Source organism: Cygnus olor, chromosome 5 (genome assembly GCF_009769625.2).
Source record: "Cygnus olor isolate bCygOlo1 chromosome 5, bCygOlo1.pri.v2, whole genome shotgun sequence".
Taxonomy (NCBI): Eukaryota; Metazoa; Chordata; class Aves; order Anseriformes; family Anatidae; genus Cygnus; species Cygnus olor.
This window is the reverse complement of record NC_049173.1, coordinates 35,018,112-35,045,933: the sequence shown is the minus strand read 5'-3', so window position 1 is coordinate 35,045,933 and position 27,822 is coordinate 35,018,112. Positions and strand designations below refer to the sequence as shown.

Sequence of the window (27,822 nt, the reverse complement as noted above, 5' to 3'; positions counted from 1 at the left end):
CGCTTCAAGAAGCTGATTTCTTAAAAAAAAAAAGAAAGAAGAAGAAACAAAAGAAGAAAAAAAAGAAAAAGAACCAAACCAAACAAAAAAAAAAACTACTAAACAAACAAAAAAACCCTCCATGGAGTGCTTACAGAAACGTGTTGGTAAACATCAAAGCCATCTATTAAATCCATTTTGAAAGCTTTCAAAGGCTATTGTAATTCAGTTAAATACAGAGATAGAAGGTATACATTGCTTTTATATGTTATCCTCTAATTTTGTGGGTGTTTGTTTTGTTTTATTTTCTACTTTATGAAGATTTGGGAATTGTTATGCATTTGAATTGCATGGTGTTTCTTCTAATATAATGGGTGATTTTGACTGCTGAGGAGGACTGTAGAGTACTTGCCTCTTATTCTACCTCATCTCCTTGTCTTGGCAGAAGACGACAAAGTTGTGGATTGTTTATTTCTGTGATTAGAAGATAACATATTTCTCATAGTACTGAAAGAGCAGATGCTATATGGGCAAGAAAATGGGGTAATTTTAAGAACTAAAGGAGGAATGGTAAAGCTATACTGTTGTAAGAAAAAAAGATTTCTGCATGTCTTTTTTGCTCCCTGAAGATAGTTTGGACCCACAGATTTGTATGAGCAAGGATAGATTCCTCATACATGCTTTTCAATATACTTTTCATATACTTTTCATGTAATGCTGTTACAGCATGATCTGCAACAGTGTTATTTCTAAAAAAAAAAAAAAAAAAAAAAAAGAAGTTGTGCATGCCCCATCCCTGGAAGTGTTAACGGCCAGGTTGGATGGGGCATTGAGCAACCAGATCAAGTGGGAGGTGTCCCTGCCTATGGCAGGGTGTTGGAACCAAGTGATCTGTAAGGTCCCTTCCAACCCAATCTATTCTATGATTATATGAAAAAAGTGTTGGAATTGGTCCACAGACAATATCAGCTAAAACCGGTGATGTTTTCTTTATTTGCACCAATGACACTGATGATTTAGAGTTTGTGTAAGTACTCCTGGGTAATAGCTTGACTGCATGCATAAATAAGAGACTATACACCTGAAGTTGTTCAAGAATAGTTATTGAAATTTGTATTAGAGTGAAAATTCAGATTAAATTGAGAAACACACCTGCACGCACACACACACACACCACTAGATTTAAAGAATAGGCAGTCAACTCATGAGAATTGTAAAATTTATCAGATTTCGGTTTTATTTAAAGAGCAAGAAAATACATCATATCTTCAGCAGTCCTTGATACATTATTTACATAGATTAAAGCAAAACTCAAGAACGACTGGGACATGTTTTAAGTACTAAATGGCAGTAGATTGTAAGGAAAATACATTAACTAATTCGAAAAAGTTCCAGGGAGCTTTTTTAGTTGATAGTACTCCGTATTAAGCGTATAATAAATGGCTAAAATATGTTAACTGGTCTAAAGGACCATTCTTCCCAAACCTGACTGAAACTGTTGAAAGCCAGATGCTTCAGGGTAATGGTCCGTGTTATTTTGTTAAATGTACTGTTCAGTGGTTGTTTCATCCTATCAATAAGCATTTTGTTGCTGGCATTTACCTGATGCTATCTTTTTCCACTAATGTTGTCTGTCAGTCTCTAACAGTACATTCATTATACAGCGATGTGACCAGTCGAAGATCGCATGTTTCATATTTATTTTTCCTCTTAAAATCTTCATATCTTCCTCAGCTCTACTGCCCATCTTTAACACGTGTTGTCACTTTAATTTGCAATAAACTTTTGAGTTTTTCTCCATTTCATTGTAACTTCAGGTTGTTAGCAAATCATACTATTTTCTCACTGAAACTTACATGGACTTCTCTAAATTTCATCTGCATGCCTTCTCCCTTCTGATAAAATTTTGGTTATTTCCTTATCATTAGTGCAACTTCTTCTATTTTAGCCTCCTCTTTTCCCTGCCATTCTGCTGTGAGCAGGGGTTACTGGAGTCACGTCTCACTAATAATTGCACTGATGTATGGTAAGGCTGTTGTTATCCAGGCTGCAAGTGACAAAGGTGACAATTAAGTGTTTCTGCAGTTGTAGGTGCTATGGTATTACACATGATATGTTACAAGGAGGAATTTGAACGTTAAGATAATCCTATTTTATCCTTCCAATTTTACTCTTTTCCTAGCTTGTTCATGAAAAGCACAAGAACTTGAATAGCTCTGTGTGTATTGTTGAGCTTAGCATGGAGGCAGCCTGTGGAATTGAGCATGAGCTACGTAGCCCTTCAGGCATGGCTCTCTGGGGTTTTCCAGCGCTCCCACAGAGCTGATTTGCTTAGGCTCAGCAAAGGTTCTGTTCATTACTGTTCATGTACCTGACTAATAATACCATTACCCACTCCTCCTTACTGTCATAGAAATATTCAACTTGTGGGAAGAATGATGGAAGAAACAAACTTTGTTAATAAGATCCTATCTGTATAATAGTCCTCTGAGGCTTTTATACATGGATATACTTCAGAGTAGTTCCTTCATAAGTTTTCCATCTGATTGAATAAGCCATTATCTCAAAACATTTTTTTTGAGCAGAGAGGTGATAAAAGGTTATTTTTCCTCCTCAGCATTTGCATGAAAGCTGTCTACGATGAGCTGGACTCATCAGCGTTAATGGTTACAATGCAAAGATCTACCGTGCATGTTAAAATTTGGCTTGAAAAATTCCCAGAATTAAATGTTCATAACTGGGCAATCCTAAAAACAGAACTCTCATTAGGTAGTTCTCCATTGTTTGTATAACAAAGATGGAAATTAATGTGAAGAAGGCAATGAAAACAGCAAAGCAATGTCAGGCATGAAAATGGTTGCATAGCTTACAGTGGTTTCTCCCTACCCAGTTCTTTAAACCTGTCTGACAAATACTTCTGTGGGTTCCTTTTATTCGTGACAGATTTCCCCTTATTCCTTCTCATGTCTGTGAATTAGGTTTCATGAAATAGAGGAGTGGAGTGTGTGAGGTATCAGGAAGTGTAAGGCAAAAACAGGAGGTGAGGGGGGTGAAAAAAGGGTGACTGGGAATGAATACTATTTTCCTGCCTCATTCCCTCTCTACTACAGAAGTGAAGATAGCAGCTGCTGAAACAAAGAACAAGAAATATTTGGTAATAATCTCAGAGGTGTCACGTAAATGCCTCAGTGAACTTTAAAACTGGAAGTAGTTTGATTGTACTCGTGTGATGCTTTGAGTGGGCTAACTAACCTGGGAAGACCACTGTGCTCTAACAGGACTGAAAGTTGTATGTGTCTCTATAGCATTGTGCTGAGTCAGCTGCTTCTTGAAACAGTTTCTAGAAATAGTTCTAATCTATATGAAGGGAGGAAGAAGGCATGGTAGGGAGGTGGGATGTAATGCAACAAAGCTAAATTACATTCAGTTTTTCATTGTTGCATGTTTATAGAGGAGTTTGACATCATGGAATGAATTAGATGGCAAGTTGCAGTTTTAGCTCGAGCCATAGGATAGGTATCTTAACCCATGTAGTTTGAAATCAGCCTCCTTACAGCCACCTCTATTCACTGCCCTACAGCACTTCTTGGGAAGATTCAGAGCTGAGGCTCTAAAACATTAGAAATACATAATAGCTTTGTACGGAACTCTGATAGTCAGCAGACCTTTTTGCAAAGGGAGTCCTAGTGTGCTGTTTGAATAGCACAGTACAATTATTTCATCATTTAATTCCTTGGTCTGTGTCTCCTGGATACCAAGGATGTGTGTTTTCAGTGTATTTGGAAACAATGGTAGCTTAAATTCAAAGGATATCTTGTTTATTGATATAGGCAATATGCACATACTAAGTCAGTCATGTGAATCTTGTACCTTCACTTTATTCACTTTCTACTGAATAACTATTTGAGCTGTTTTTCAGGTAGCTGTTTTCTTTTCTTTAAAGCTGTTACTGAAATATTTTCTAACTACTTCTATTTTTATATATCTAACCAAAATCCTTCCAGAAAATATGATGTTCTGGGACAGCAATTGCTTTATTTTATTAAACATCAGAATGTCGTAACCTTCTGGTTTGTTTTACAATTTCTTATCTGCTATCTTTGCAGTATTAGGATGCTTGAATTAGAACTAGACATCTGCCTTCTCATTAAGGCCATGACTGGAGATTTAGATGAGCAGCCATGAGAAAACAATGCTACAATTATTTATTTAAAAATAAACATTTACTTTGAATAGTCTTTCCTAGGATTTTAAATATACATTATACCTTTTGAGACAGGGTCAAAACCCACTACCGTTATTAAACTCCAATAACATAAAACTAATTTTCTTTGTAAAATGTATTTTAAAAAAGATTTTTACCTTGTAATTTATGTGGAGAATATATTTAGGAAGTTGGATGGGTAAACCATTTTGGAAAAAACATATAGCAGAAAAGTATAGAGCGAAGAAGAGGTAACAAAATAGAGGAAAATTTAAAATCTGTAGTGTATAAATCTTGATTTCTTGGAATATTGTTGTGTCGATTGTGTGTCTCTACAGCAATTAGCAAAAATCTGTTCAGCACAAATAAAAATAAAAGAGCAATAGAGATTTACGTGATGTATTTCAGCTGCCAAATAGAATGCGGTAAGCTCCTGAAAATAGAGTTAACATTTTGTTACTGTAGAATGAAGAAAATGTTAAAAGAACAAATAATTAAAAGTACAATTTTGGATTTTCTTCACTAAATCTGCATCAGTCAGACTACATTATATAGATTTTTGGAAGTAGATGAGATTTGCAAGATTTGCTTCTAAATTTTGATCTAATCATTTAATAGTTGAGAACTACTTAAAAATTAACTACTTTAAAGAAAAGCTTTGTTTCAGTAAAATGGAGATGTAAGAGTCCAAGATGAATTATTACAGCTTTATATCTTCTTTATAGCTCAGTTCAGTTTATAATTCAGTTCTGTAGAAAAGGAATTATTACATAAAACCAGAGCCACTGAAAGCAAGCGTTCTATTATTCTATGAAAGATGTGAACATACAGCTTCTTTTTTAATATCCTATACATACTCCTTAATTCTTTTACTCCTCATGTCATCTAAGCCAATAAAGACCTAGAGTCTAATTCATATATATTTTTTCTTATAGCTCAGGAGAAATGGATGAAGATTTAGATTTGTATGTCAAAATGTCCTACATGGAATTATTTTCTAATAGTCATTTGCTGGAGAGACTAAGCCAAGAGACTTTTTTTTTTGTTTCTGTAAGGAGGAATCTGCATAAGTTTTAAGAATCGTGACCTTAGTCATTTGAGGCTTCATGTCTGAATTAGTGATAACTTGACAGGGAAGACAAGGGATTTAGTTTGGAGAGTTTTGCGCAGACATTGCTTTTTGTATACAAGACATTAAATCAACTATTAGATTGTTAAGTTTCAAAAGTTTTTGAAGTAATGCATCAGATAAAGCTGTATTGTACCAACCAGTGTAACACTATTTATTGTGTTTGTCTGCCATAACCTCCTTCAAGGACATACAGGAAGATTATTTAAGGCACAATCTTATATTATATATATATGCATTTCTAGCATCCACTGAACATGATCCTTGCAAGTTTGATTGTATTACTGACAAAGAAGAAATGAAGGAAATCAGTGTTAGCCAGCCAGCTGGTGTTGTGTGTGATAGTACAATGTGAAAAAGGCAGGCAGTGAGTTAATGTAAAAAAAAGTGAAAAAAAAAAAAAGAGTACTGTGAATCAAATTAAAGAGTGACACAAATAGATTGAATATATGAATTTCATGCAGTGTGATATTATTTTGTAACATCTCTATGGAATATTCTTGCGGTAACTAAATAAAATGAGAACCATAAGAAAACCAGGTATAGGTATTTCCATGAGAGGAAGACTCTTTGTGATTTGGTGTTTGGATTTTTTTGGGGGTGAAAAATAAAAAGAACACACAATCTATTAATATCCTGCCCAAAGGAATAGTTGAGATATGAAAAAGATTTAATTCTCATAATACAACGCTCTGTAATTTTTGGTGTATATATATATTTTTTTCTTTCTTTCCTGTAATGTGCGGAACACTGATAACATATCCAAGCAATCAAAACAATTTAAATTAGAAATTCAGATGTGTTGTATATCGTATATCTGTTCTTTATTCTGACATAGCAGTTCCTTTATTTCTATAGGATGGATAGGTGCTCAGGGCAGTGGGCTACAATTTTCCCACTAAGATTTTATTTGGTATTATATTTGTAAAAAATCCAAGTTATTCCATAAATGGTGACATTTACTACCTTCCTATGGTTTGTATTCTACTTCCCTTATGCCCTCCAAATTTTAGTATTTTCAGTTCCATACTACACCCAACCTTTCTGACCAGGATCACAATAGTTCATCCTTGCAGTTTCAGGGCTAGGCATGTGCTAATGTTCCCCCTAAAATGTGTGCTGATTCACCAGCTGATTGTTGTCTGTTGAGGTGGATGTGAGCCATTTCTGTTGAATTTTAACTGTCTGTGTCTGTATCACAATACTAATTTAAGTTCTGTCTCTAATTACCAATTTTCATTAAACTTGAAGGAACTGAAAGTTTTGAGAGCTGTCATATTTGCTTGAAATTAAAAGCTATTATAGTGGAAAGACAGATGGTTTCTAAAATTTGGTCAGTAAAATTTGTTTCACAGTGAAAGGAAAAGCAAACCAAAATGAAAACATAATTTCTAGTTTCTAATTCTTTCTGAGCTATGGATTAACTTCTTTGCTGAGTTAAGAAAAAATATTTTAAATAGTTTAAAAAGAAAACAAGGAATGTCTTTTTTTTTTTTAATATAAATATCAGTTTCTCATCCTTAGTTTAGCAGTCTTGAAATAAGTCTACTACTGGATTCATGAAACTTTGTAAAGTGTGGTATTATCATTGTAAATACTAAATATAATAAGTACAAAGCAATGGAAAATTAATGTCTGAGTTCTCCAGTCTGCTAAGAACACGGGACTTCTGATAATGCAGAAAGACCATAACATTTTTGCTTGTGGGGATTAAGTAAAACAATATTTCTGCTGTCTGGGGAAATCCTCTGCCAGTGCATTAGCTGGCTAAAGTAACTAGTCTTTCTCTTAGAATAATCTCTGCTCCAGCTCCTGTTATAAGAGGAAGAAGAGAGATCAGACAAGGCAAAGCAAACACGCACATGGCAGATATGTTCTGTGGGATTTTTTACTGGAGTAAATTCAGGTTTGTGACACATACTGTAGGTTGTTACCACCCTCCAGCCCACCAAACTTCTTGTCTGATCGTGAATCAGCTTTGAAAGCATTGCTGTTTTCAGCCAGTGCATCACATTGCCTAAGCAAACACTCCAGATTGAAAATTAAGCAGCTCAAAAACTGAGCAACTCAGGAGCTGGTTCGTGCATCAAATATCTCTCTCTTGGAGGCAGTGATGCCCTTTATAGCACAGTCAGTTGGTGCTAATTTGATTTGTCACCATGTCTGTTAGAATCCACAATAACATAATTTAATTGTACTGTTAGATGTTAGCTCAGCTTATTACCCAGCTTCTGCTGGAACTGGGTAGAGTAGGATCAGACAGCTACAACCAGTTTTTGGAAATCACAGCTTCTGTTTATGTAGAACTGAGTCCAAGTAGTGTATTCTACTGACAGTAGGAGATGGTTCAATAATGACTTCTCAATGCAAGTATTCTGGTATTAGTGACTTAACGTGCTTTTTATAAAGAGCTGAAAGTGTGGCTTTGAAGAGCTGTATATACAGTGATAACTAATTGTGATGTACAATATATTGTAAAGGCAAATTTCAATTGACTGATCTTTCCTTACTGAGATGATCCCTGAATGTTTCATTTACTTTAAATGTGTGCTAATGCATACTAGACGTTAAATGAAATTGCAAATAGCCACAAAAAGGGGGATTGGGAATGCAAATTGTTGAAGCCATTTGGTGTAAAGAAAGGTAAATCCTGGAATTATATTCCCATTGGGTGAAAAAAAAAAAAAAAAAAAGATTAGGAGATTGACTTTTTTAAGGGAGAAGAAGGGAGGATTCTGTTTTTAACAAAGGGAAATAAAGCAGCTGCTTCTTAACCCACCCCCCTATTAGCTTTAGAATTCAGTTTTAGAGGCAGCGTTGAGAAGGTGATATTCGCTGCTTGAGCTGGTTTCTCAATCTAAAAACCTAAAGATGCTTAAGAAGTATCAGTCATTGCCTGACTGGTGGGAATAACCTTGGTGTGTGTCAGATATAATATATGAAAGTCATTATTATTTTATTTTTTCATATTTATTATCTAGTTTCTATGACTGTAGTTAAAAGCTAACTTTTTGCTCTATGTAATCTTTTCAACATTACCCAGAGCAAAAAGCCCAGAGCATTTCTCTGAAGTTACTGAACTGAGATAAAGAAGTGTGATTTTCTTCTTCCACAGACCCTCCATAGACCCAGCAGTTGTGGACAGGTTTGTAAGGTTAGTGTTTCCCATGAATCCGCAAACCATTATGCTTAGAGGCAATAACTCACTTTTCTGGGAATTCCTAATTTCCTGCATGTAGTTTATCTAAGATATTGTCGTATGTTCCTAGGGTGTGGCAACCTTCAAAGAAAACTGATGTTACGTTAAAAAGTACCTTTACATGTAGCAAAATTATTCTTAGTCAGTGGAACTGCTTCGTAGGCATGTATTTTCAAAATAATTTCTTTTAAGTCGCAGTTGAAGAATTTAGTGATAGTATTCAAATCTCAGAGAGCTCTGACTTCCAGATCACTGCTTGAGCAGTTCACCAGAAACCCTTTTTTATATGAACTGATCCAAACAGATATGCTTTTATAGAAGATTTGCGAAGTATCCCACTGTTGCTTTTGAGATATTTAGTGTCAAATACATTACCAGTACAAAAGAACTGTATCCTTCTTAGAAATTATATCCCTTATTCTAATAAAGATCTAACTCATATGATCCATATACCCATTACCACTAATTTAGTTCCTGGGATTTGGGGTAAAATTTTGTAGGGATTCTTTTTCTTCAGAAAGTGTGACTCCAGAATCTAAAGACTCTTCCCTAATTTCCCAGTTGTCCATATGCCAATTTGAGATTTGCTTGCTTCAAAAGCTTTCTTACTCTATTTGAAGGAAAAAAAAAAAACACACATGATAACAATAGTTGTCATAAATAAATAGAAATGAATGGAAGCTAAATAAAGCTGTTAAATTATGGGAGAACTGAAGAATAAAATTTGTTACTAGGTGTACTGAATCTTCTGAGAACTGTTAGCGGATCCCTGCAATTGAGGCAGCACCTGGATATGATGGTTGCTCCTCCTATCTATCACTGATAAGAAAACAAAACAAAACCAAACTACACTAAATTTCAAGTAAAAAAAAACAACACACAAATGACAAGAAAGAGTTAATTGTTTCATTTGTCATAGAAAGTATGTAATGTGATCCATTTTAATCAAGGGAATCCATGGATGTATTGAAATGTAGAATTCACCATATCTTTACTACAAATGCCTTCTGTATCTATATGTTCCAAAAATGCCCTAGGTTTTGTTGGTTGTCTAAATAGGTCACCTTCAATGACCAATAAAATTGGACTTACTAAGCTTTTTTTTTTTTTTTCCTCAGCAAGTAAATGTACTTTGCTCTAAGAAAGCTCATTTGCTGTGGTAGCAGGTTTCTTAGATAAGGGATCTAGAAGACGAGATTATAAACAATGTTTCTGCAAGACTAACTTGTCTTCAGTTGATGGCACATGAGCTCAGATAGGAAAAAAAAAGAGATGTCTAAAAAAAATTAACATGATCAGTAATAGCAGAGAGACAGGTTATTTGAAAAACTCAGTGAATCATTCAGGGAGTTGCTATTACTGCCTGTAATGTTTTTCTACATGAAATGTAAGGTGCATGAAGAGCTCTGCAACAGTTTCAGAAGTTTTGCAAATGCTCAGAAGTCTGTAAACTCTGTACTGAATTGGGCAAACATGACTTGGGCTACTAGAACCATCATTCATGTTAGTCACACAATATAATTAATTTATTGTTGTTGCATGCCCTTGTAATACCACTATTCTGTAGTAGTCAGCTGCATTACTAAAAGGTATTTAATTGTTTCTTAAAATGTAGCACAGTTACATATGCTCCTAAATCGGATTTATACTACTACACTCTAAGGCAGTATCTCTTCAGACTGAAAAAAGGATTTAGATATCCTCAAAGAAGTAAAGAAACCAGAATTCATTTCATGATAAACTAATATGTAGAAAGAGTATTCATGCATTTTTTTTCCTGCCAGGTGATTCTGAGATAATTGAAAACATTGGAACTCTCTCTTCCTAGGGCATATAATTTCGTAGGCATATCTAAGAATGGCAGTGACTTTAACATTCAAAAGCAGTTGAGTTAATACACAATGAAATCCTTCCTGTGGACTTTTATCTCCAAGATTGTGATGGAATAGGTCAGAGTATCAATTTCTGTAAACTGAATGGAGTCATTTAGATTCCATATGCCATTCCTTATTCTCTTTTATTTCCTTATCAAGCAACTGTTTTTTTTTTTTCTTGCGATTGTCAAGTAGAAATTAAAGTTGTCACTGTAAGAATATAGGCTTTAGTTCCATCCTACTATTCATATTTTTCATTATTCTTAGAATAATAGAAATACTTAGCTTGGTAATAGTGAATATAGTCCTTGTTTTAACATTCACATCAGAGGTTGAAGACAGTATGTGTGTGGTTTCATCTTCTGAAATTTTATCCTCTTGGGATTTACAGCATTTGTATTTATAGGTGTTTTAAAGTTATACTCTTGGTGCCCTTCTAAAAAAATGCTGTTCCTCAAGCTCTTTGTAAATGTACCTGTGTTCTGATTGGGTTGGCAGTGATGCTGTATTATTCACATTCGGATGACTTCTGATCTTCAAAACTATTCAGAAGGAGATTTTTTTTTCTAAAAGGACTTTATTTTATCCTGAAATTTGGCAGTACCACAAAACATTTTGAGCTATTCTGTTTATTATTATGCTGTGCCATGAAGTTTCTGCGACTGCAGTGTTATGCTTTGTTTCTGGGTAATGTTCAGTGTGGAATGTGATGTACTCACAGGATTTAAGATAGTAACTCAATTGTCTGTCTTGCCTGGACACAAAATGTGTTCCAAGCAGCATTTAAACTTAATGAGAATGTGTGAAATCTGTGATAAATCTATATACAGAGCATTGTCTGAGAACCTGTTCATATTAAAAATATACTAGAAAATACTCTCCACCTTACTGACACTGATTCAGCTCTCCTTGTACTTTTTTTTTTTTTTTTGTAAAAAACATTGATAATATGGGCTGTTGAATCCTTTTAAAACACCTTGCTGCATAATCTCGTTGGATTTAATTGATAGGCTTACTGACAGTAATGGCAGTTCCTGGCATACTTAAATGATAGACGTCAGTGTTGCTTGTCTTGGTGGAAAAGACATTATACCTATATTGTGGGGAAAGACCGAAGGCTTTTTTTTTTAATAGGGTAATTATTTTGTATCGTGATTATCTTCATGTGTATATCAAACCAGATTTTTCAATGTATTGTATATTTCAATGTATTTCAATGTAATGTGCATTTTTTTTAATATCTGAAGAATTATTATGGGTCTGGGTTGGGCAGACAGATCGCTGATACCCTCTTTAAGTATACGTCAGAGGTGACAAACATAATTTAAGTTTCTTGCATCCAGTGTTAGAGGAGACAAAAAAAATTATCATTCATTGGGAAGAAAAGAGCGCAAAAGAAAGCAAACAGCAGTTCTGGCAGGTCTCTCTAGTATATATAGAATAACTGGTCAAGGAGGGCAGAATGGATTGGTTATCTGTCTTAGGCAAAGTAATAACACTTCTTTTTGAATTTTTTTAAATATATGTTATTATTATTAGTCGTATAGTTCTTTTTGTAACATTTTACTTGAAGAAGGGAAGGCTGGGAAAATATATTCTGTGCTTATAAAACAGCAATTGACTTACATGCATACAATACCTAGAGTGTGAGGGAAGAAAAGCTGGTATTTGGAAACTAGAAAAGAAAGAAGTATTTTTAACTGGTGCCAGTAGTGCAACCCTTGCCATTTATTGTCCAGCCTCAGCTTTCCATGCTGTGGCTGAGAGACGTACCTGTGGCTTTACTTGCTCTTGGAATTTTTCAAAAAGTGATTGGTTTGCAGATTCAGAAAATAATTTGTGAAAATGTTGCCAGTACATTTTGATAAATATCTGGTTGTCTGCTCGTACCATGTCATATAGGTGCATTTGAGCAAACTGGAAGTAATTGTTATGTTTAAGATCCTGTCAGAATTTTAAACCTCAGACTTCTACTAGTTAAAACCAAGAAATATTTCATTATTGGAGAAAAAGAGGAATAGTTCTGGCATACAGTTGTTTTTTTTTGTTGTTTATTTTTGAAGGATGAGGTAAACAGGACCTGATGCTTCTGGAGAATGAAAACTGACATAAATAGATGGTTTAAGAAACTACAACATATGTTGCTTTCTGATGCCTACGTAGATTTCCATTGATAACTTGTAGAAACACAATAAAGTGAAATAAAACCAAGTCTTAAAATGGTATTTGTTGTGGCTCTATAGCCACTCTGTAGATGCCTAGTTAAATAATCAGAGGGTTTATTTCTGACAAAATTTTTTTTTTTTTTTTTATTCTTTGACAGCCACGAGCTGTCGCTGGTTTTCGAGGAACAGTACGATATGCATCAATCAATGCTCATAGAAACAGAGTGAGTATCTGAATCTGTATCGTGTCTGAAATTTATCTTATAGCAGAAAGCAAAAAATACATTTGCTATCGATTTTGGGTTTTGTATTCTTATATGTCTTCATAGAAATTTATACATCTAAATTTTGGGACAGGGTAATATAATTTACAGTAGTTGAGAGTAAAAATGTTCTTGTTGTAGAAATAAGAGTGATTTTAAGAGTTACCTTTGTTCAGTAGCATTGCAAGTTAATGAATTAAAAGGTGTAATTACTGAGTTTTGTAAAATACATCATCTCTGCTACATCTTCTTAATATCAAACAGCTCTTCCAGTATAGAGATTGGCAAGGTTATTTTAACACACTTCAACTTTTGTTTTGTTTCTCTGTATCTTTTATGGAAATTTATTTGTCTTTCATACTTGAAATAGGTGCCTGATTTAATTATAAGAATTTGTTTTACAGTGTTGATTATATTAATTTTCATATATAGTAATGTAAGTATCCACAGCAGTGAAGCATCTATCTTCACTTTTGTCTTATAGATATTTGCAAGCTACATTAGAATAATATTTTTTTTTCACAGGAAATGGGCCGACATGATGACCTCTGGTCCCTGTTTTACATGTTGGTGGAGTTTGTGGTTGGGCAACTGCCTTGGCGAAAAATAAAAGATAAGGTAAACATGGAAGTAAAACCAAAGAGCACAAGGAATATTTACTTCTGAACTGCAAGCAAATGCTATGATAAAGATTCCACTAAGAATCACTGGTTCATTAATTTTAACATTACATTTTCTGGTGTTTTCTTTTTTTCTATTTTTTTCTATTACTTATCATTCCTAATGTCAAGGTATAAAATGCAGTTAAGTTTTATGAACTGTTTTTGTGGAAAAGTATATTGTTCTTCTGGTTTGAAAATGTTTTAAAAGGCAAAAGTAAGTGTATATATGTACCATTTACTTTGTAGGTCTGTTTTCACTTGAGTGTTTTTTGAGTTCAGCTATGGGACACTGAACATTTCTTATCTATTTTAATTATTTGTGAAATGGACATTTCTTATTTGCTGGTGAACAAAAGTTAATCAGTCAACGTGCAGTAGTGCTTTTAGGCACGTATCATAGGTGAGGTATACAAAGAAAACAGTATCTAATTAGCCTATTATTATTACTTCTTTCAGCTTCTTTTGAAATTACACTAAAACAAGGTTACTTGTGGTTTATGCATTAATAGATGACAATGTAGTGTGTAGGTTGCTTCTCTTTTTTCGGTTTTGATGTACTCATCTTACACAAAGCGAGATTTCCTAATCTTTCACAATGTACTGTGATGACCAAATATACACCAAAAAGTGACTGGACTTCAGATATTTTAATCTTTAAAACATGCTCTTTAGAAGGGTTGGAGTGTCTAATGATAGTCTTTGGTATCAGACAGCATTCAAACACAGAAGGAAAGTAAATGGCTTTTCATATTCAATTTGAAGTTCATATATTATTTTTGCTTATGTACTGACAGCAATGATAGAATCTCTTATCTTGCTATGTGATGAAGAACTGCCTTCCTCAGTACTGTTCAGTGCAATATACGTACCCATCTTTCTGGTCAGTATTGTGTTGAATGGCTGTAGGATGCAACGTGAATATGCTGTAGCACAGAATGAAGGTGCTAATATTTGTTGTGTTATTTGCTCCTAGGAGCAAGTGGGCTCCATTAAAGAGAGGTATGAGCACAGACTTATGTTGAAACATCTTCCTCAAGAATTCAACGTCTTTCTGGACCACATTTCTAATTTAGATTACTTTACAAAACCTGATTACCAGGTAAATATTTTTTACGATTTTGTATCTCAGATTTTAAATAGCAGAATTGTATGCTGTTTTGTCTTCGATTTCCTTTGATTTCTTTGTGTAGTCTTGATAGTGATTATGGATTGTTCCACCACAACGTTATTTTAATGACCATCTAGTACCATGGAAATTTTACAGTTCAAAGATGTCATTTTTTTCCCCTTTTGGGAACAGTAAGGTTTCTAAAAATTATTGTCAGTTGTTTTTCAGGCAGTAATCTGTTAGGATTGGGTGCTATGCTGGTATTATTCTAGGCTCCACTAAGTGCTCCTTCAGTTACGTTGATGAGATTGTTTTCTCAGTGATAGTCAGGCAGTTTTCCAAAATCTTGAGCTCAGCACCTGCAATATATACAGCTGGAGCACAACATGCAACCATGCTGGTTTTTCTTCATGCTGAAGTATTGCCTACAGAGATCACTAGAAAACTAAATAGTGATTTTTCTTTTTGAAGAGAGTATTGCCTGCTGAAATGGACAGCCTCAGTTCAGTGATAAAGTGGTGGGTGCTGAGAGGACACGCTGTAGAATATGTGCTTTTATTCACCGAGGGTTGACTCATGTTTTAACAAAAAATAAACCTCAAAATGTTACTCTGATCTATGTAAGTATGTAAAAAGCAGCATTTGTGTTTGCGTCATAGCAGAAATTATAGGAAAGATTTAAAGAAGAATGATCTCAAAAATTACTTCAGAGAGAGTGCTGAAGGTGTAAAGGAAGAGTAAGGGAGAATGGGACAGAGAGAATTATGGCTTTGTGCAGTTCAATAGGGTTTTAGAACTAAGATAGATAGCGTTTTGAGGGTTCTTGAAAGTAAGGATAAAATGGATACAATCATTTTGTGCAAGAAAAATGATCTAAACTTCCTATCATTTAAAGTTGCTAAAAGATATGTGTTTTTAAAGAAAGCCAGAGAAGACAAATTTGCAGCAACATTCATTGGAAGAAAGAATGAAAACCAGTTTTAGCTTTTAGAAAAAAAAAAAAAAGTAAAAAAAAAAGTATGAATTTTTGAAATGTTATGAAGTAAGACATGATGTGATAAAGACACAGTCTTCCCACCAATTAATGGAACAAGACAAAGTTTTTCCAGAGCAAGAGGAATATAGATGCAATTTCTTTCTTTCTCGTGGACACAAGTTGGTCTAGATGATTTTTCATAGCATAAAATCTGAGTGTAAAGCTTCCTGTCTGAAATTCCTGTGGGACAGATGTCAGCATTAGATAACGTAAATTATACATGATTCTAAATGACATAAATATATAAATTAATGAATCAGTATCATTCCATATACTCCTGATTCATTTCCTTGTTTTTAATGGTGTTACCGAATATATTCTTTCATTCTTCTCTCTTGTAGAGTCATTGGATGCTACTCTACAGCAACTTAGTCATGTTTGTGTGTGTGTGTTTCTGTCTTTTTTGTCTGTTTTCTGCTGGAAACACAGGGTTTATTTGTTTGCATGTTTGTTTAAAAAAACAGCCAACAACACAAGTTAGCATATCTTGTCTTTGAAATATTGGAAAATGAGAAATGATAAACATAAATTACTGTGTCCTTTTCTTAGAAAATTGTTGTCAGTTGAAATCATGAAGAATAGGTATGCTAAATTATTACTGGAAGGTATTTCTAAATTACTTGTTCTCAGTGACAAAAATGAAGCTTATTAACTTTTTCCTTCATTTTTAGCTTCTCATGTCTGTGTTTGACAACAGCATGAAAACATTTGGGGTTATTGAAAGTGACCCTTTTGACTGGGAGAAGAGTGGAACTGATGGCTCTCTGACAACAACAACAACTTCAACCACACCTCAGTTACACACTCGTCTTACTCCAGCTGCAATTGGGTATGTATGCAAATTGTCTGTGGTCACTTAAAAAGCAGTCACAGAGCACCACAGGAAAATTATCTCAGTAATTTATTTATTTGTTTTTTATTTTTTTTTTTTCTGTTGGATGCTGAATAAATAGAGGATTGGGCACATTTGAAGAATCTCCATTTTTTGGGTTCCTGTTTATACTATCCTGAAATATCAGCACTGTGGTTTGAAATTTAAAGCATAAAAAATGGTAGCTGAGGAAATTGTATGTAAATTTGATAGTCAATTCTTTGCTAAATCATATTTTCTAAAATTAAATGATGCATACAAAGTTTAACTGTGCGGGAAGCCGTTGTCTTCTGCAAGCCTTGAATGGGCTATTACCTGCAATTTCCTTGTAACTTTGAAAAATGAGTGGATCGTTACAGGAAATTTTGAAATAGATTTTCCAAATGTATGTTTTTCATATAACATTTAATGTGGTCTTTGAGACCTGTGATTAAGTAAGTTGGACGAGATATAATGCTTAATAAAACCCAAACTTATCTCGGGGGATTGGAGAACATAACAGTTGTTTATGGATGAGGAGGAAGAGTTTGTGCCTGTTTTAGGCATTGAGTAGATCAATGTTTTATTTAAGACTCACAGAGCTCATGGTGAGGGAATTTTGACAGCATGGTGAGGCTGAGAAATGCCAGAATTTTGTGTAGAATGTATTGAATCCACAGTATTTCAAGGTGATTTTTATATATTTTAAAGGGGTTTAAAATAAATGTCAGCTAAGACATTAATATGTTGTTATACAGGTATATGGTGTGCCCTGTTGAACATGCTGAAGTTGACGGGAATCTTGTGTATGATTCAGTCCCATTCAGTTTTGGTTACCATCAAGGAAATTGGCCTCCTGACCATTTACTTTTCAAGAATAACATTGCCTCATTTTCAGATACTGAGCTAACCCTCAGCCCTATTTAATCTGAAGTCACTGGGACTGTGTTGTTTTGTTTTTTTTATTAAGAGTTTTGTGTTCTTTTTGTGTTTTTACTTTCTGAATATGAAAAACTTTTACTTATTCCAAACATGTTCTTATGTGTCTTCTTCTCAGTGTTTGGATGATTACATGAAAAGAACTAAAAAGCTTTGCAAATAGTGCATTTGTAAATATTCTATAAGCAACAATATTCAAAGAGGCTAAAATTACTAGCTATGTAATAGTTGAAGAAAGTCAATTTTTCTCATTTAGATGCCAAGATCGTATAAGAGGAAAAACAGAATCCTGGAAAAACAAACAAACAAACAACAACAAAAAAAAAACACACTAAAACCAACCCACAATAGAATTCTATAGATTCAGTCTCTAATTTACTGTTTTAGGAGTCCATGTTTTAGATTTTCCTTCATAAGCTAATAGTGGTCCGGGCAGCTTAGAACGGTATTAAAGAAAGTAGGGCACTTTCTGCTTCAGCTGTGTGATTCCATCAGCAGTGAAGAAGCAGAATCTCTGAGAGTAGATCTTGGAAACTAATTAAGGGAATGTAAACCTCAAATATTACTGTAAACCAGCAGCCTTCTAGCATAGACATTCATTTCTTAAATGCTTTATTAACTAAAAAGCTTTTGAGTTTATGTTTAAAATCTTCTTAAAAATCATTAAGTTCTATTAATGACTTCTGATGAACAGGAATAATTTTAATCGTTTGAGTTGCATCATCTTCAAATGCATACCTGTTGCTTGTAAAATCAGCTCAGATTTCTCTTCTTCCCTGCAATATTAAGCCATTAATGAGATAATGTCCCCTTAATCCTACACAGATTAAAATGCTGTAATTTTAGAAATAGATACCTTTTATGATGTGTGACACCAGAAACAATATTTTAGGCATTCATTGGATAATTTATTTATTTTTATTATCTTAGCCTTGAGATTTGGAATTTTTTAATATGAATAATCTGAAATTAATACTGGTGGAATGGAAATGATTATCATTGAGTCTGAAATGAGACAAAAATTGTATCAATAGCCTTCTAGTAAAAAGATGAATTTTTCATATCTTTATATTCTATTAAACAAAGTTATTCTAGTTAAATAAACAAACACATGGATTTGCACTAGATGTGCAATCTCTTTATTTTTTTTGTAAATGTGCACTTATAAAAAGTTATTTGAATAGAATCATTAGAACCCACAGAGTATTGACTGGGCTATGGCTAAAATTGTACTAGTTTGAGAGGGAATATATTACTTTCATACATATGAAGTATGTGTGTGTGTAAGATATTTTCAGACTTTACTACTATCTTTATTTTTATTTGAACAGTCATGAGTTTGTCAAACTGTGTTTAAACTTTCAATCCAATCCAAAGGTAGCTGTCCTCTTAATAAAAAGAGAAACTGGAGGAAACAAGTAGAAAGATCAGATTATAGTAAATAGCATTTGCTAACACTTGTTTTTCCTCAGGACTAGTCGTTGAAGCCAGGTAGTATAGTTTCTGAAATGATAACACTAATTAATCACATTTTATATGCTATCATCCATTCATTGTATTTCTGTACAGTATAATAAGTAAGACATTACAACTCTGTAAAAACAGCCCAGGATATTTATCAATCAAAGAGCCTTTTTGATTTCAGGAGTACAACCTATATGAAGGTCTTTATAGTCCATTCCTATTCCAGAAAATATCAAGAGGAGAAAATTATTTCCAGTTACTATAATTTGTTATATACTGATACTAAGTGATTGATTAATTTCATTCTAAAAAATACAAACATTTCCAACTGAACAGTGTTTATTGAGAGTTTTCATCCAACAATGGAAGAAAACAGTATTTATCCAGTGCTTCATAATAGTTAGATGTGATCTCTAACAAATTTACTCCAGAAATTGCTTTGAAAACATTCAGGAAGTAGTCTTTAAGTTATTGTTGTTATTTGTTGGTTTTTTTCTTTTGTTCTGTGCCTAAATTAAAGAAACAGAAATTGTGAAACCTCAGAATTAGCTTTTTTATATTGAATAAATTACAAGATTTAGTTTTCTACGGAAGCATGCTTTTGCTTGTAATTTATTTTTTACCTTCTATTTTAATAGGATAGAAAATCATTTAAACGAGCACATTAGAATCTCAAAATTTTCACCTTTTCAACGTTTTTTTTCTTACTACTTCTGTAGAATTGCCAATGCCACTCCTATCCCAGGAGACTTGCTGCGAGAAAACACAGATGAAGTGTTCCCTGATGAACAGCTTAGTGATGGAGAGAATGGTATTCCGGTTGGTGTCTCACCAGAGAAAATACCAGGGTCCCCTGGCCATCAACGTCCTCAGGAAAAAGATGTTTGGGAAGAAATGGATGCAAACAGAAACAAAATAAAACTGGGGATTTGTAAGGTATTTACAAATCTGTATTGTGAAGATCTTCTTCAGACAGTTTCCTGTCCTCATGATGCACATAAGATGTAATTAATAATGCAGTTATGCTAGTATGAATTAAATCTAAGAAAACTTGTCTAAGAAAACAAGATTTGTGGCAGATTTATGGTCATTATATTCATGTTCTTTAGACATGATCTCAATGTTTGCTCTCTGAGTGAAACCAAAGCAGATTTTTTGCATTTTGCATGTGTAAAAATTAGATACAGAATATACAAAAAACAGTTTAATGTTATTCTTCAATTGACAAATTAAGATTAAGTGTTATTAGTAGTATCCATTTAATTCATATGGTGTTTTTGTCTCCATAAGATATGATACCTTCCTACTGATCCAAAGAGATTCATGGCCTAATCTTTTGGAGAGAATGTTGCTTAAGTTTGAAAAGTGATCCTTTGAGAAGTGGTTCCTGTCTCTCTTGTTCACAATCACAGCATTTCATATTTGCAGACACAATCACTACACTTCACATTCAGAGAATGTAGTCCTTTTTCTTGATGATAAAAATATTTTGAATAGCTAAAGAGGGATGTGTTACTGAAACGTTCTTTAGATAGCTGTCTAGTTTTAAGGCTGTTATTCCTGTTTGCTAGAAAAAATGTACTGTTTGAGAGAATAAGACACTGGTGCCAATTTTCAAAAGTGATTAACGTGTTTACTTTTTATTTTATTTTATTTTTACCAAGGAGGGAGAAAGCAGATTGCTCTGGTTTAAACAAATACAATTTTTATTAGTTGCACCTGCTGAAACTAAAGATGATCATGATTTCCTAGCTCTGGATTGTGCTAGTTACTATACAAGATAGAACGTAGTTGGAAAAAAAGTAATTCTAAGTCACAAAAATATCTAGTAGATTTAGGGTATAACAGTGTTATATGCTCCAGAGGATCACAAAGCCAGCTTGGAAACTAACTTTTCTGTAGTAAGAGCTCTTGGCTCCAATGCAGACTGATGATGCTACTAAGTGACTGGTTTCAGACTACTATTGAGGAAAATTTTTGAGATGGGCATGAAAAAATCAGTGTATATTTAAGCACAGTACTGAGTTTTTGAGACTCCTGTTCTCAGACCTACACAGAGCTACTATATTGCTAGTAGTATGTTACTAGGCACTTTTTATCTTTTGTAGGTATGTGCTGAAGGACATACCTAAACTACCTTAAACATGACATAGACTTCAGGAACTTTCCAAATACAAATTGGCTTATCAGTGGATAAAAACCTGGATGGTATTTACCATACAATACCGTGTCTTCCTCTGTTTTGCCATTCCTAGTGAGTTACATTTTACTTTACTTTCTGCACAGGCTGCCACAGAGGAAGAAAACAGCCATGGACCAGTGAATGGAATGCTTAACGCGCCAAGTCTCGGTTCTCCAATTCGTGTCCGCTCAGAGACTACCCAGCTAGACAGAGATGTCCCATTAGTTCGAAAGTTACGTTCAATTCACAGCTTTGAACTGGAGAAGCGTCTGACGTTGGAGTCAAAGCCAGACACTGATAAATTTCTTGAGACCTGGTAAAGAAATTATTTCTATTTTATTTTTATGCTAGGATCTTTTCAGAACATGTAGTTAAGATAGTATCATCTTTCCACTATTACTGTATCTATTAACAGTACTGTGTGAAAACCAAAACCAGAGTTGCCGAGCTGTGCTTATGCAAGCTACAGCAAACAGTATTCAGTATGTTCGTAGTATTGCTCAATTAATGGATTTTGCCACTAGGCTTCTGCTTTATTTAAGAAAAAAAAATAGTGCTAGTCTACAGCTAAAGTCAGATTTATACTCTGGATATTTTTTTTATTTCAGGCCCTAATGGTGTAATGCTGGTGTTTTTTACGTTTTTCTTTATTGGGATAGTCTTGACAGACAGTACAACTCATCCTAAATAAGAATGATGACATCAGGTACTCAATAGAGCTAACATGCAACTACTTTATATGAGATGAGAAGGACAGCTTACAAGAAAATTTTATATAAATCTAGTTTTCCTCTACTGAAGGTAATCAAATGTAGCTTACATCATTCTTAACTAACTCAGATATTAATTTATTTTCTTAAGTTTGGAGAAGATGCAGAAAGGCTTGAATGCTGCGGCAGAGACTGCGGTTGCTGCTGTTCCTCCTCTTTCTCAGAAAACACCCAACCCTGCTCCTGTGATTGCACGCATGGACCATGTTTGGCACTATGATGAAGAATATCTTCCAGATGCTTCAAAGCCTGTGTCAGCTAGTTCTCCAGAACAGGCTGATGGTGTTGTTAGCAGTGGATTTGTAGCTGTCAACTTAAGCTCCTGCAGGCAGGAGGTTGATTCTAAAGAGTGGGTGATAATAGATAAGGAACGGGACTTACAGGATTTCAGGACAAATGAAGCTTTAGGGCACAAAACAACTGGAAGTCCCTCAGATGAAGAGCCAGAGGTACTACAAGTTCTAGAGGATTCTCCTCCTGAAGAGCAGCCCAGACAGGGTGGTTGGGCAGGAAACAGTGTCCATGCCAAGAACCAAACCTCAGGGGTGGAGTTTGTTCTAGCCATGGAGTGTCATCCTGCCGCTTCCGAACAGCTTACAGATAAATTGGAACTTCTGACCGGAGCTGCTGGACAGCTTCTTGCAGCCACCCCTACAAGTCCTATGGAAGCTCAAGCAGAAGGAGCGCTCACTCCGGTAAGAGAAACAGTCACTGTTTTATTAAATCTCTCTTTATTCAAAATTATATATGAGAAGATAGTAACATTTTATGAAAGTTACAGCCAACTCAGTAGAAAAAGAAAATTCTCACCGGCTACTCGCTGATTGTAAGGTATATCTGCTATGGTGAAAATAAGCTAGTCAATGTAATTAACTATAGCTGTACAATAAAACTTCAAATGCACTTATGTTCTCATGGAAAATGCAAGATAGTATATTTCACCCAAGATTATATTTTGATATTATACATTGTGAATTTACTAGCTTACCGATTCATTTTGTGTTTTTCAAACTACAGAATGGTGTTGAACAACAAGATTTTTGAGACTTATTTCAAAATATCAGTTGCACGAGTTTTTGATGTGTTAGAAACTTGTGAAGATGAAAATTTAATTTAAATTGTTCATTTGTTTTCAAAGGTTCAATTTCTATATTTTAATATTAGTTTTAGTAAAACAGACCAGGAGCAACATTTAATCCTGTACAAAATATATATTATCAGATGCTTGTCATTAAAAGCCAGCTTGCAATTTTGTATTTAAATGTAGTATCCCACTGTATACAAACTTGGCTCACTTTGGGGAAATGGCTACCTTACTTAAAACTGAAAGTAGAGGTGACGGAAATATCACGTACTACAGTGCGATTAATGTGCAATAAGGTTGTCTGGAAAGGTAGAAAATTCTGTGCAGAAAGAAAATACAAAGTCTTTGGCTGATGTATAAATTGGAAACAGATTGTGTCTATCCAGTGTGTCTATTCTGACCGTGACTGCAGTTTGTGGTAGTCTTTCATCTACTTCATTAGCCCTTGAATTAAAGCCAAACAAAGCCCAGCAGGATATTTTGGGTGTCTTTCGTTGATGGTATTCCACTTCACAGAAAAGCTGGTTAAATATTCCTTGAGGTTGTTACTGGAACCTAGCTGTTCTTACAGGTGAGCGTCCTAGTCACTTTATAGGGAGACATTCACATGTATGTGGCTTCACGTAGTAGTTCTCTATTCCAGAATCCTGGTGACCTTTTCTGGAGTCCTTTTTCTTCTTCCTCAAAGTGTTTACCCACCCAAAACTGTTCTTTGAATGTGATCCTTGATCATGGACTTTGAGATGACTGAAAGATTGTCTGCCAGAAGTTTTGTTTCCAGCAGAGCTTTGCCTAAACAATCAGATTCTTGTAGTTGTCAAATATTTATAGGTAAGTTGCAAATGATAGCTGAACTCTCTAAAATATCATCTGCTCAAGAAGTGAGACAAAGTGAAAGATCATGCTCTCCTCAAAGATCTCTACTTAACGTGCATCTGTTTAGAGGTAGCATGAAAGGCCATTAAAACCAGGCAGAATAGACTTCCCTAATCTTCAAAATATTTGTCATGTGAGGTTTGAAAGTCACTATGAATTTTTTTTAAACAGTTTTGTTGCTGAACTAGTCTTATCTTTATTATATATTAGAAATCCATCTGACATCCCCTACAGAAGTAAATTAAAGTATATTAAAGAAGGTAGTTCATGCTAAATTTCATGTTGATGCTGTATTTCTTCTGCAACAGCATCAATTTTTTTTTCTTTACTACATACAAAAATGTCCACCATTAATCTCTTGGGGCTCAGAGAGGCTGTGCTCTGCCTGCTGGTTGGTTTTATTAGCACTCCTGATGTACAACAACTGCTGCCAAAGCCATAATATTTAGAGAAGAGAGTCTCCTATGAATAGATACAAAGATAACTTTGACAGATACCACCAACCCTCAATAAAGCCTGATAGGCCCAGAAAAATTTATACTTCTAATACTGTATGATTTGGTTCTTCAGATGCTTCTTAACCACAGAACAGTTAGATCAGACTGGGGAGCAGAGTTTAAGTTACTCGATACCAGTGTGAAATGCCTAAGATGATATAATTCCTGTAATAAAGTTGCTTGGAAAGACTTTGCATAAATTGAATAGTGAAGTTAATCATAGAATCATCCAGGTTGGAAAACACCTCTAAGATCATTTAGCCTTTAGCCTAGTACTGACTAGTCCACCAGTAAACCATGCTACTAAGCTCTCCGTCTGCACGTTTCTTGGAGACCTCCAGGGGTGGTGACTCAACCACTTCCCTGGGCAGCCTATTGCAGTGCTGCACAATCCTTTCAGTAAAGAAATTTCTCCTAACATCCAACCTAAACCTCCCCTGGTGCAACTTAATGTCATAAGTGTTTACAAAACTGTAACAACCTTAACTACAATCAAATGGTTTTGTTCTTTAGTAGTATTATCTAGGTAGTACCTTCCTGACAAACAATACAAATAATGAGCGAAGGGTTGCATTTCATTTTTCTGCTGATTTTAATTATATTGCATCTGTTACTAAGAGCAAGCCTGGATCCAAGAGTGTAAGTTTGGGACCATACATCAAATGACATAAGTGTTGCTAAAAGGGCTTAAAAGTAGATATTGAAATTACAGTAGTACAGAATAGTAGCTTTATTTAATTTCTGAACAGTTTACTTATTTCCAATGGCTTGCAACTGTAGGACATGTCAGCATTCATAGTTATCATGCTTATGAATATACCTCCCATATGCGTTTCTAGTCACCTGCTACATTATCACTTAGTAGAAAGTAAAAATGAATTATTATGAAGTAGAAAGTAAAATGAATTATGTTCTTTGAGCTTATTGGGAGAATCTGAGAATTCTGATAGGTTTGTTAAATATGTAAACAATTAATTTAATGTTACAAAACATGAATGAATAAAATAATTTTCCTGTTGTAAATACTTTTATTCTTCCTTTTATGGGAACAAGGCTTTATTGCTCATTAAGTAGTAGCAAGGATGTTTCTGTATGAGAAATTGAAGGTTCATATACTCACCCCTAATCTTATTTTGTCCTGAAGGAAGGATATTACTGGTCTTCAGTTCTTCCATTTGTAGATAAATATTCTTCTTGAAATCATGTGTGTATGTGGATTTCCTGTAATTGATAATAACATTTCTTACCTGTTTCAAACAGCATCAGCACCCCTAAGAATGTAAGGTTGTAGTAGTTCAGGAGGGTTGTAGTAGTTCAGGAAGGAAACCTGAACTCAAAAAAAAGAGGAAAACGTGTTTTCCTCTTCCAAAAAGTTATTGGATTGGTGATAAGTAAGTTTTAAGCTTAAAAATTTACAGCAAATTGTGCTATCTTCTATGAAAAAAGCTGCCTGTAAGAGAACTAATTTTCATGTTATCAGTCATGGTTTTCCAGTTGTAATAACAGATTCTGTGTACTACAACCAGATTACCCAGCACATACCAGTTTGATCTGGCTCAGCCATGGGCTCCTGATCACATTTCTGTTGAATTACTCAGAGCATGTTAGCATGTATATGCTGACTGTATGCTTTCATGTTGGCTTTATGTAGACTTCGGCTGCAGAAGGACAGACAGTACTTGATTTGCTGTAACATCTTCTGGAGTGAAGTTAGTTTGACAAAAGAATTTGAACTGATCTAGACTGTTCAGGAATTTATATTGGGGCAGCACTTTGCATCATAGTGCTCTCTTTTTTTGCTTTCTCGATCTGGTTCTAAGAGCCTAGTGCTGGACTTGCTCTGTTGTTGAACTATGGCCTCATTAATGTAGTGTGTTTGGATTGAATTGTGATGACCTCTATATTGTGCATGCACAAAACTGTTTGCAGCATATGATATTTGTCAAGCAGATATTTTAACAAAGAAATAATAACAGTGTTAAAGTAATCCAATATATACCAACTAATGCCATTTTCAACTTCAGTTTAAATTCAACATCTGTTTGCTCTGGTCATGCTTGGTTGGCAACCTAATATAAAATATATATGCATGGTAATAGAAGTTGTTTGACTGTGGATCTACTTATTTTTTACTACTTAGTAATATTTCTGAAATTAGCATTTTATAGATTGAGGTGCTACTGTGTTGTATCAATGAAACTGCTCCTAAACTTCCATTTATTTCATAGTTCTTAGCTGTATAATTTTCATGTACCTTCTATCCTCAGTTGCTGCTTATGAGATGCTGGAAATTCTTTTTTTTTCTCTTTTCTAAATGCTTGAGTGATGGATGTAGTTCAAGATGAAGCAATTGTTGATGGATGCTCCAGGCCGGTGTCAGTATGTCCTGCAAGTTCTGTCCCACGTTTGGGAAATTTCATCAGAACTGTTTAGTGCTAATCTTACTGATTAATCCTGTAAGCCATGGTTCTTAATATACACTGCTATAGCTGTAGCTGTACAGTCCCATTTGTAAAGCATGCAATGGGTGCATATGCTAAAATTGTAGTCGTCACAGAAAACAACACTGCTGCATGGATGTGCTAAGCATTTGCAAGGACCAGCCAACAATCAGCCAGCTTCTGTACACAGTGTCCTTGGAACAGACCGTGTGAGTTTATTAACTGTGCCCTAGATTCTGACTGACTGACAGGAGCCAGCAAGAGAAAGGATGATTGCTTCTGACGTTGGGTTTTTCAAAGTTGGCGGGAAATCTGACATTTAGACTTAAGATACCTCTTAATTTATCAGCTCCAACCTGGGAGAGAGTTTTCAATGGGATCATCTAAGAAAATGCATGTATGCAGGACATAAACAAGAATTATTTAAAATACTGATTTTTGAACCTTATTTTTTCCCCACCATGTTGTTCTCACAGCTCAACTCATCTCACATGCTGCATTTCTCCACTCCAAGAATTTCAAGTCCCATCCTCCGCACCATGAGCCCTATAGCCTATCTATCCATCCACTCGGACCCTCTGAAAGAGGCTGGTTTACCAAGGAGTCAATCAGCTGAGAGCCACTCCTCTTCCTCACGCTCAACTGGTCGTAGGCAGCTTCCTGTCATTCCCTGTGGCAACAAGTTTCCCCCTGTCATTCGCATCTCAAAAGCACAACTTCAGCAGGTGAATAAGCCTCGTCTTCATAAAAGTGACTGCATTGTAGCAGTCATCTGCAAAGTTTAATTTTTTTAGTTGCTCTGCATACTTCGGTACTATGCATAGGCTAGTCATACTGCTGTACACAACATCTTACAAAATATTTTGAAAGATAAGGTCAAGTTAGGGAATCTCATTAAGGAATAGAGTCAGGGATACTTTTACAAGAATATATATCGTCCCATTTAGAGGAGGTAAAATTAGAGAGAAGAATATTTAAAGAGATGTTGTTTGGGTTATCATGATCTGGAGCACCGAACATTTCTGGATGTTATGGAAGATAGATTCAGATTTTCTCCTGGAAAAGTTAGGATTAATAAATCCAGAAAACAAAGTTTTCTT

At 34.7% G+C, this 27,822-nt stretch overlaps 1 protein-coding gene across 1 annotated transcript in view; it reads left to right on the top strand.

Moving 5' to 3' along the window:
* TTBK2 (tau tubulin kinase 2) overlaps positions 1-27,822 on the top strand; it is a 90,492-nt gene that overhangs the window by 41,232 nt on the left and 21,438 nt on the right. Inside the window, 7 exon segments of the mRNA XM_040557363.1 lie at positions 12,709-12,774; positions 13,339-13,431; positions 14,449-14,574; positions 16,291-16,448; positions 19,592-19,808; positions 21,159-21,370; positions 21,916-22,519. Of these exon segments, the coding sequence (XP_040413297.1) occupies positions 12,709-12,774; positions 13,339-13,431; positions 14,449-14,574; positions 16,291-16,448; positions 19,592-19,808; positions 21,159-21,370; positions 21,916-22,519 (1,476 nt within the window).